This window comes from Oncorhynchus clarkii, chromosome 28 (assembly GCF_045791955.1).
Source record: "Oncorhynchus clarkii lewisi isolate Uvic-CL-2024 chromosome 28, UVic_Ocla_1.0, whole genome shotgun sequence".
NCBI classification, from domain to species: Eukaryota; Metazoa; Chordata; class Actinopteri; order Salmoniformes; family Salmonidae; genus Oncorhynchus; species Oncorhynchus clarkii.
In genome coordinates, this window is record NC_092174.1 from 43,811,858 (window position 1) to 43,823,135 (window position 11,278).

Sequence of the window (11,278 nt, forward strand, 5' to 3'; positions counted from 1 at the left end):
AATAACCCAATTGTCTTACTTGACAAAAAAAATGAAGATACCTTCTGTGGAAGACCAGGGGGTTTGGTCGAGACGTTTACACATATCAGATAGACAGAATTGCATTAGCTCAGTTTCAAGGGTGTTTATTTAAATAAGAAACAAAAAGGACTTCTCTGGGAAACTGTTCTCTGGGCTCCTGCTGTCTCCAGTGGAGAACAAAACCCAACTCCCTCCGTTATCTCTGGTACTGTCCACAACTATACAGGAGTAACCTCTCTTCCCTAGTTACCACCCCCATGTGCTGCCGTTCTGGCAGCTTTATGGGACTCGTCCAGCTGGTGAGCGATTAGCCCCTTGATTACTCACCAACCATAATCATCCTCAATTATTCCTCTCCGGAGAGCCCGTCGAGACCTGGCACGTTCAGCAGAGGGAGACATCACCGCGTGCTGTCGACTCCTTCTGTCACGAGGCCTCGATGAGTCTCCAATGGGTGGCTAAACTGCGGTACACCACACTTCATAAAAAATGACTCAAATAAAAGTCGCCCAGTAAATTACAACTTCAGTAAAAGTCAACTTCTCTGGTTTCAATATAATAAATAATTTCAAATTCCTTATATAACGCTAACCAGACGGTACATTTTTCTTGTTTTTTCAGTTTCATTTACCGATAGCCACGGTCACATTCCAACACTCAGGCATCATTTACAAACAAGGCTGTTGTGTTTATTGCGTCTGCCTTATCAGAGGCAGAAGGGAGGACCATGTGTTCTATAGATGTATTGGACCATTTTCCTGTCCTGCTAAGAAATCAAATGTCATGAATTGGGTGTCAAGGAAAATGTTTGAGTAAAATGTATATATTTTCTTTAGGAATATATTGGAGTAAAAGGAAAAGTTGTCAGAAATATAACTAGTAAAGAACAGATACCACCACCCCCCCCCCCAAAAAAAAACATGTTTATTTAGTTACTTTATACCACTGAATAAATGGCTAATGAACATCTGACCAAATTATGTGAGATTTTAGTTCTGGGTTAACCGAGATAATGCCCACAAATGGTAAAAGAAATTACAAACATGATAATGATTTATCATTAATCAATTTGCATTTCCAATAGTGTTTGGGCAGATATACACTTCTGGAAAGGGACACTGTCCTTCCTTGGCTTGTGTCCTTGTCAAACTCGGGGTCGATGTAGAAGAACAAAAGGTACGTCCACTTCAGGGTTCAACCGCTGCTCCTCAAAACAGAAACAGTGGGAGGAGGAAAGAGAAACGTGTGTCAAACATTCAGATAGACAAGACTCAATATGGAGGTCAATGTCCCTAAACCAAGCTAAACAAATGTAGATGAAGCTATATGTGAGCTGCGGTACTTCCCCAAAAAGTCTTGCAGTCAAAGAAGAGATGAACACGCCAAAATGTGCACACAGCACAGTTTAAATAAAGCTGCCTTAATTAAATATAAAAATGATTAAATTAATTTAAAAACTAATAATTCCTACTGATCTACACAACCTCCTCCATATTTTCAAAGTGAACGAAACATTTCCAAATGAAGACAAAATAAGAAATGAAGACGTCTTGATTGTGTTTGTCTTCACAACCCAGGGATAATACTTGGTGGAATCACTCAGGGCCGTCCTCCTGGCCGGTACTGTCACTCCCTCTACGGTCCTGGCAACCCATCTTTACACACACCTGGCAACCATCAATATGCACACCTGCAGCTCATCATCAGTCACACCTGGACTTCATTACTTCCTTGATTACCTACCCTTTATATAGCCCTCTTTTGTTATCAGTCATCAGGTAGTATTGGTTGGTTCCATGTCAGACTCTGTGGATGCTGTGGATGCAATCCTAAGTAATGCAACAGAGTCCATTGTAGTTATTAAGAGTTGTCATTTTATGTTGAGGAACTACAGTTTGGATTAAAACAGTGGAGAAAGAAAACCGATGATCATACAGTTAAAACCACCATCACTGAACCAGGGGTTCTAAGCAGTGGTGGTTGTAGTTTGTTTGGCTCCCTGGGTTGTAGTTTGTTTGGCTCCCTGGGTGAACCCCCCCCCCCCCCCCCCCCCCCTTGGCACACCCCAACATACAAAAACACACACCATTCTGCACTAACTGTCATTTGTATTCAGACATTTGGAACAACACATAAATAATCCTAACTTTTGAAACTATATAAACATACAAAACTAAGATTCATTAATATCAAAGACAAAAAATAAACACATTTGTGTTGATTTGGCACTCGAGCATCAATACATTACCCATCCCCCAACACTGTCACCCAAGAGTCAAGACTACATTACCCATCCCCCAACACTGTCACCCAAGAGTCGAGACTACATTACCCATCCCCCAACACTGTCAACCAAGAGTCGAGACTACATTACCCATCCCCCAACACTGTCAACCAAGAGTCGAGACTACATTACCCATCCCCCAACACCGTCAACCAAGAGTCGAGACTACATTACCCATCCCCCAACACTGTCAACCAAGAGTCAAGACTACATTACCCATCCCCCAACACTGTCACCCAAGAGTCGAGACTACATTACCCATCCCCCAACACCGTCAACCAAGAGTCAAGACTACATTACCCATCCCCCAACACTGTCAACCAAGAGTCGAGACTACATTACCCAAGAGTCGAGACTAAACCAGTTCACCTTGGTGGTGGGCAGACTGGTTTTATATTATTCTTAATGATTACAAACAAAGCAGAAAAAAAATGCAACAATATGTCTGAAACTATTTATTTACAGTATTATGAATGAATTGCGGTTCATTTGGTAGCATTTCGTAGTGTGACTGAATTGACCAATTCATTAGTACTGTACAAAGTTAGAGGTGTGATATTTGATAGATTCTCCTGCTCCCACTACCTCGGGCTTCCAGTTGTGAGACCTGAGGTCAACCTACCCCCGACCCCCTCACAGACTAGAATCAGGGCGCCCACTCCGACGCGGTTAATTGACCTCGTCGGAGGGCGGCTGCCCATGTCGCCTATACCTAAATCCACCACTGCTCCTAAGGCACGCCGACCAGCACTGAGTAAAGAGATGGACCCCTTGAAATACACAACAAGGCAGTGTGGGCCACGCCCTAATTAACAATCCTATCTCCAGTTCCCCCATCCCATCTCCAGTTCCCCCATCCCATCTCCACCACCCCCCTCCTATCTCCAGTTCCCCCATCCCATCTCCAGCGCCCTCATCCCATCTCCAGTTCCCCCATCCCATCTCCAGCGCCCCCTTCCCATCTCCAGTTCCCCCATCCTATCTCCAGTTCCCCCATCCCATTTCCAGCGCCTCAATCCCATCTCCAGCTCCCCCATCCCATCTCCAGTTCCCCCATCCCATCTCCAGTTCTCCCATCCCATCTCCAGCGCCCCCATCCCATCTCCAGTTCCCCCATCCCATCTCCAGCGCCCCCATCCCATCTCCAGCGCCCCCATCCCATCTCCAGCAGCCCCATCCCATCTCCAGCGCCCCCATCTCCAGTTCCCCCATCCCATCTCCAGCGCCTCCATCCCATCTCCAGTTCCCCCATCCCATCTCCAGCTCCCCCATCCTATCTCCAGTTCCCCCATCCCATCTCCAGCTCCCCCATCCCATCTCCACCATCCCATCTCTAGCAGCCCCATCCCATCTCCACCACCCCCATCATATCTCCAGTTCCCCCATCCTATCTCCAGTTCCCCCATCCCATCTCCAGCGCCCCCATCCCATCTCCAGTTCCCCCATCCCATCTCCAGCATCCTATCTCCAGTTCCCCCATCCCATCTCCAGCGCCCCCATCCCATCTCCAGTTCCCCCATCCCATCTCCAGTTCCCCCATCCTATCTCCAGCTCCCCCATCCCATCTCCAGTTCCCCCATCCCATCTCCAGTGCCCCCATCCCATCTCCAGCGCCCCCATCCCATCTCCAGTTCCCCCATCCCATCTCCAGCGCCCCCATCCCATCTCCAGCAGCCCCATCCCATCTCCAGAAACCCCATCCCATCTCCAGTTCCCCCATCCCATCTCCAGCGCCCCCATCCACATCTCCACCACCCCCATCCCATCTCCAGTTCCCCCCTTCCATCTCCAGAAACCCCATCCCATCTCCAGCCCCCCCATCCTATCTCCAGTTCCCCCATCCCATCTCCAGTTCCCCCATCCCATCTCCAGTTCCCCCATCCCATCTCCAGCGCCTCCATCCCATCTCCAGCGCCCCCATCCACATCTCCACCACCCCATCCACATCTCCACCACCCCCATCCCATCTCCAGCTCCCCCATCCCATCTCCAGTTCCCCCATCCCATCTCCAGTTCCCCCATCCCATCTCCACCACCCCAATCCTATCTCCAGTTCCCCCATCCCATCTCCAGCTCCCCCATCCTATCTCCAGTTCCCCCATCCCATCTCCAGCTCCCCCATCCCATCTCCAGCAGCCCCATCCCATCTCCAGCAGCCCTATCCACATCTTCAGCGCCCCCATCCACATCTCCAGCGCCCCCATCCCATCTCCAGTTCCCCATCCCATCACCAGCGCCCCCATCCCATCTCCAGCGCCCCCATCCCACCTCCAGCGCACTTTCAAAATTTAGATAATAAAGAGTTTGACCTTTCCATGTTAACGATGGAGAATTGGTAGATTTCCAGTTAAGTATATGTTTTTTCAAGATGATTGATGAGAAAAGTATCTTCCAACCCATCAGGTTTCTCACTGCACCTCATATGACATGTCTTGAAATATGCAGACACAGATTCAAAGTATGTTTACATTGTAATACTTCTGACAACCAGCTTTCTATAACACCACTTGTAACTTTTAGACTGTATAACATTCCCAGAAGGCATGGGTTATTGAGTCATTGTTAACACTTTCTATTCAACATTTCCCCCATGATTTAAATGTCTTTCAATAGTGTAACTGGATGTGATGTGTTACACCTCTTAACATTGATCATTGGTTGGGCCATCTAGTGGATTGGGCTGCCACTTGTCTTGGCTCTTCCAAAATCTTGGCTAGGATGAGTCCCCCTGCTCCCACCAGACGCTTTTCTTCCAACAGCTGCAGCTGAAAGGAGGGTGTGGGATTCCCAGTTTTATTGATGTTCTTAGTTATGGACTTTACTTTTCTTGTCCTTGACTGTGTCTTCCTACAATCTGTCTTGTCTTGACATTTGAGCATCTAAAAATAAAATCTGTCCAAAAAGAAGCAGGTATTTGACTGGTCCGTATAATGGCCATGTCAAGTATAAGTCTGCTTTGTATATGGTCATATCTTCTGGTGCACGGCTCAAATGACAATAAAGCAACGCCAAATGACTTTCGATATAAATTGCTGTGGAAGCTGGATGTATTTCTGACACATGGCCATATTGCGCTTGTAAATGATCTTTTGCTTTGGTGTACTTCCTGTATCTCTGCCATCGACTGTATGGGATCAAAATGGAGTTTGAAGAACAGCTCAGCAGCTGTGGTTTGATACCATCTCTATGACGGAGGGTCACAGAACAATCCTAAACAACTTTAGGCTGCATGTATTTCTGACACTCAGTTTCAGAACATGGCCATTGGCTGCGGAGAAGGTCACTGTCAGGGGGTAAAAAACAACCAGCTCAGTTGTTTTGTGGATCCATGCCACAGCATGTGACATTTCACATCCAGATTTAGATTTTTACATACCTGTGACATTTTAATGGATTGAATCATGTTAAAAAAAAAAAAAATGCTGACGAGAGCCAAGGGGTTGGGGTGTCTCAGGCAAACTCTTGTCTGTGGTGATAAAACTTCTCTGCGAGCACAGACTAAGGGCTCGATTCAATCCGTAGAGCAGAAGACCTGCGTTGTAGAGTGGTTAATATTTAAAGTTACCGTTTTTTTTCAAGGCTTTGGTGTAATTTTCACAAGTCTGTGGTATATTTTCACAACTCTTAGTACAAAACTCAAAACAGATCATCAAAAAAGGCTGTTGTTTCAAAACTCTAAGCACATTTTCAATTGACTCACACATAATCACACAGTCACCTTTTCACCGTACTTAATCGGTGTTTAATCTAGAAATACATGTTTCACACTGCAATGTTCACTTTACTTTTGATGTGATTGTCATCTGATTTGTTAAAATACATATTTACTATTACTTAATCCTACTTCTCTTAATTGATAATCACTTAACAGTTTGGTAAACCTATACATTTTAAACTGCTTTGTGTACTATTTACATATTTTGAGACCTGCAGAACAAAAATGGTATGTTTGTAAAGTATGATCATTGTGATTTTACTTCAGAATATACAGTGGGGCAAAAAAGTATTTAGTCAGCCACCAATTGTGCAAGTTCTCCCACTTAAATAGATGAGAGAGGCCTGTAATTTTCATCATAGGTACACTTCAACTATGACAGACAAAATTAGAAGAAAGAAATCCAGAAAATCACATGTTAGGATTTTTAATGAATTTATTTGCAAATTATGGTGGAAAATAAGTATTTGGTCAATAACAAAAGTTTATCTCAATACTTTGTTATATACCCTTTGTTGGCAATGACAGAGGTCAAACGTTTTCTGTAAGTCTTCACAAGGTTTTCACACACTGTTGCTGTTTTTTTGGCCCATTCCTCCATGCAGATCTCCTCTAGAGCAGTGATGTTTTGGGGCTGTTGCTGGGAAACACGGACTTTCAACTCCCTCCAAAGATTTTCTATGGGGTTGAGATCTGGAGACTGGCTAGGCCACTCCAGGACCTTGAAATGCTTCTTACGAAGCCACTCCTTCGTTGCCCGGGCGGTGTGTTTGGGATCATTGTCATGCTGAAAGACCCAGCCATTCAATGCCCTTGCTGATGGAAGGAGGTTTTCACTCAAAATCTCACGATACATGGCCCCATTCATTCTTTCCTTTCCAGCCAAGGCAGCAGCTACTCTTCCTGGGGTTTATTATGGATCCCCATTAGTTCCTGCCAAGGCAGCAGCTACTCTTCCTGGTGTTTATTATGGATCCTCATTAGTTCCTGCCAAGGCAGCAGCTACTCTTCCTGGGGTTTATTATGGATTCCCATTTATTCCTGCCAAGGCAGCAGCTACTCATTCTGGGGTCCAAATACATTAAGGCACTTACATTACATATAAAACAAAATATAAAACAGTACATCATATAACATTATTACACCACTACATTTCTACAATACAACATTTCTAACACCACAGTACAACACTATTACAATGTAGGTGTGTGTAGAGTGCTAGCAATTGTGTGCATATGCGTGTGTATGTACCTTTGTGTGCGTCTCTTCACAGTCCCCATTGTTCCATAAGGTGTATTTTTACCTGCTTTTTAAAAATCTGATTCTACTGATGTGGAATATAGTTCCATGTAGTCATGGCTCTATGTAGTACTGTGGAATAGAGTTCCATGTAGTCATGGCTCTATGTAGTACTGTGGAATAGAGTTCCATGTAGTCATGGCTCTATGTGGTACTGTGGAATAGAGTTCCATGTAGTCATGGCTCTATGTAGTACTGTGGAATAGAGTTCCATGTAGTCATGGCTCTATGTAGTACTGTGGAATAGAGTTCCATGTAGTCATGGCTCTATGTAGTACTGTGGAATAGAGTTCCATGTAGTCATGGCTCTATGTAGTACTGTGGAATAGAGTTCCATGTAGTCATGGATCTATGTAGTACTGTGGAATAGAGTTCCATGTAGTCATGGCTCTATGTAGTACTGTGGAATAGAGATCCATGTAGTCATGGCTCTATGTGGTACTGTGGAATAGAGTTCCATGTAGTAGTACTGTGGATGGCTCTATGTAGTACTGTGGAATAGAGTTCCATGTAGTCATGGCTCTATAGAGTTCCATGTAGTCCTGTGGAATAGAGTTCCATGTAGTCATGGCTCTATGTAGTCCTGTGGAATAGAGTTCCATGTAGTCATGGCTCTATGTAGTACTGTGGAATAGAGTTCCATGTAGTCATGGCTCTATGCAGTCCTGTGGAATAGAGTTCCATGTAGTCATGGCTCTATGTAGTACTGTGCGCCTCCCATGGTTTGTTCTGGACTTGCGGTTTGTGAAAAGACCTCTGGTGGCATGTCTTGTGGGGTATGCATGGGTGTCCTAGCTGTGTGCTTGTAGTTCAAACAGACAGCTTGGCACATTCAGCATGTCAACACTTCTAACAAAAACAAGTAGTGATGATAGTCAATCTCTGTTCCACATTGAGCCATAAGAGATTGACATGCATATCATTAATGTTACCTAAGCCAGCCGTGCTGCCCAAAGTCCCTCTTTGTGGCACCTGACCACATGATTGAACGGTAGTCCAGGTGCAACAAAACTAGGGTCTGTTGGACCTGCCTTGCTGATAGTGTTGTTAAGAAGGCAGAGCTACACTTTATTATGTAAAGACTTCTCCCCATCCCCATTCCAATATGTTTTGACCATGGCAATTTACGATCCAGGGTTACTCCAAGCAGTTTAGTCACCTCAACGTGCTCAATTTCCACATTATTCATTACAAAATTTAGTTGAGGTTTAGGGTTTGGTGAATGATGTGTCCCAAAAACAATGATTTAAAAATGTTGAAATATTTATGACTAACTTGTTCCTTGCCACCCATTCTGAAGCTCTTTGTTAAGCGTTGCAGAATTTCAGTTGTTGTAGTAGCTGACTGTATAGTGTTGAGTCATCCGCATACATAGACACACTGGCTTTAGTCAAAGCAAGTGGCATGTCATTAGTAAAGATTGATAAAGACAGGGGCCTAAACAACTGCCCTGGGGAATTCCTGATTCTACCTGGATTATGTTGGAGAGACTTCCATTAAAGAATACCCCCACGTGTAACTTTTCATCCACAATATAGCAGCAGGTGGAAATCCATAACACATACATTTTACCAGCAGCAGACTATGATCGATAATTTCAAAAGACGCATTGAAGTCTAACAAAACAGCCCCCACAAGATAGTCAGCATATGAATGGAAGTTATTGACTTCATGAACATTGATTCTTAGGCTACATATGTTAACATGGGTTATTTTTAGTACTTTTCTGGGATGCTTAATTGTTTTTAATGCTTTACTGGGAAGCTTATCATAAGTAGACTTGCTCACAGAGATGGCCGCCTCGCTTCGCGTTCCTAGGAAACGCGTTCCTAGGAAACTATGCAGTTTTTTGTTTTTTTACGTGTTATTTCTTACATTAGTACCCCAGGTCATCTTAGGTTTCATTACATACAGTCGAGAAGAACTACTGAATATAAGATCAGCGTCAACTCACCATCAGTACGACCAAGAATATGTTTTTCGCGATGCGGATCCTGTGTTCTGCCTTACAAACAGAACAACGGAGCGGATCCCATGTAGCGAACCAAAAAAACGACTCCGAAAAAGAGGGAAACGAGGCGGTCTTCTGGTCAGACTCCGGAGACGGGCACACCGTGCACCACTCCCTAGCATTCTTCTTGCCAATGTCCAGTCTCTTGACAACAAGGTTGATGAAATCCGAGCAAGGGTAGCATTCCAGAGGGACATCAGAGACTGTAACGTTCTTTGCTTCACGGAAACGTGGCTCACTGGAGAGACGCTATCCGAGGCGGTGCAGCCAACGGGTTTCTCCACGCATCGCGCAGACAGAAACAAACATCTTTCTGGTAAGAAGAGGGGCGGGGGCGTATGCCTTATGGCTAACGTGACATGGTGTGATGAAAGAAACATACAGGAACTCAAATCCTTCTGTTCACCTGATTTAGAATTCCTCACAATCAAATGTAGACCGCATTATCTACCAAGAGAATTCTCTTCGATTATAATCACAGCCGTATATATCCCCCCCAAGCAGACGGATGGCTCTGAATGAACTTTATTTGACTCTTTGCAAACTGGAAACCATTTATCCGGAGGCTGCATTCATTGTAGCTGGTGATTTTAACAAAGCTAATCTGAAAACAAGACTCCCTAAATTTTATCAGCATATCGATTGCGCAACCAGGGGTGGAAAGACCTTGGATCATTGTTACTCTAACTTCCGCGACGCATATAAGGCCCTGCCCCGCCCCCCTTTCGGAAAAGCTGACCACGATTCCATTTTGTTGATCCCTGCCTACAGACAGAAACTAAAACAAGAGGCTCCCACGCTGAGGTCTGTCCAACGCTGGTCCGACCAAGCTGACTCCACACTCCAAGACTGCTTCCATCACGTGGACTGAGACATGTTTCGTATTGCGTCAGACAACAACATTGACGAATACGCTGATTCGGTGTGCGAGTTCATTAGAACGTGCGTTGAAGATGTCGTTCCCATAGCAACGATTAAAACATTCCCTAACCAGAAACCGTGGATTGATGGCAGCATTCGTGTGAAACTGAAAGCGCGAACCACTGCTTTTAATCAGGGCAAGGTGTACAAACAGTGCAGCTATTCCCTCCGCAAGGCTATCAAACAAGCTAAGCGTCAGTACAGAGACAAAGTAGAATCTCAATTCAACGGCTCAGACACAAGAGGCATGTGGCAGGGTCTACAGTCAATCACGGACTACAGGAAGAAATCCAGCCCAGTCACGGACCAGGATGTCCTGCTCCCAGGCAGACTAAATAACTTTTTTGCCCGCTTTGAGGACAATACAGTGCCACTGACACGGCCTGCAACAAAAACATGCGGTCTCTCCTTCACTGCAGCCGAGGTGAGTAAGACATTTAAACGTGTTAACCCTCGCAAGGCTGCAGGCCCAGACGGCATCCCCAGCCGCGCCCTCAGAGCATGCGCAGACCAGCTGGCCGGTGTGTTTACGGACATATTCAATCAATCCCTATACCAGTCTGCTGTTCCCACATGCTTCAAGAGGGCCACCATTGTTCCTGTTCCCAAGAAAGCTAAGGTAACTGAGCTAAACGACTACCGCCCCGTAGCACTCACTTCCGTCATCATGAAGTGCTTTGAGAGACTAGTCAAGGACCATATCACCTCCACCTTACCTGACACCCTAGACCCACTCCAATTTGCTTACCGCCCAAATAGGTCCACAGACGATGCAATCTCAACCACACTGCACACTGCCCTAACCCATCTGGACAAGAGGAATACCTATGTGAGAATGCTATTCATCGACTACAGCTCGGCATTCAACACCATAGTACCCTCCAAGCTCGTCATCAAGCTCGAGACCCTGGGTCTCGACCCCGCCCTGTGCAACTGGGTACTGGACTTCCTGACGGGCCGCCCCCAGGTGGTGACGGTAGGCAACAACATCTCCTCCCCGCTGATCCTCAACACTGGGGCCCCACAA

The 11,278-nt window shown here is 45.4% G+C and overlaps 1 protein-coding gene across 1 annotated transcript; it reads left to right on the forward strand.

Annotated features, from left to right (window-relative positions):
- The first annotated feature begins 1,033 nt into the window (after positions 1 to 1,033).
- LOC139386796 (uncharacterized) lies at positions 1,034 to 4,597 on the forward strand. Its single transcript, XM_071132602.1, has 4 exons — positions 1,034 to 1,046; positions 2,904 to 3,059; positions 3,154 to 4,317; positions 4,419 to 4,597. Exons 1-4 carry the CDS (start codon positions 1,034 to 1,036, stop codon positions 4,595 to 4,597), a joined length of 1,512 nt encoding a protein of 503 aa, XP_070988703.1.
- Positions 4,598 to 11,278: the final 6,681 nt, after the last annotated feature.

Coding starts and splice junctions, on each gene's coding strand:
- LOC139386796 (XM_071132602.1), top strand. Junction 3,060..3,153: donor GGCACGCCGACCAGCACTGA/GTAAAGAGATGG, acceptor TCCCATCTCCAG/TTCCCCCATCCCATCTCCAC. Junction 4,318..4,418: donor GTTCCCCCATCCCATCTCCA/GTTCCCCCATCC, acceptor TCCCATCTCCAG/CTCCCCCATCCCATCTCCAG.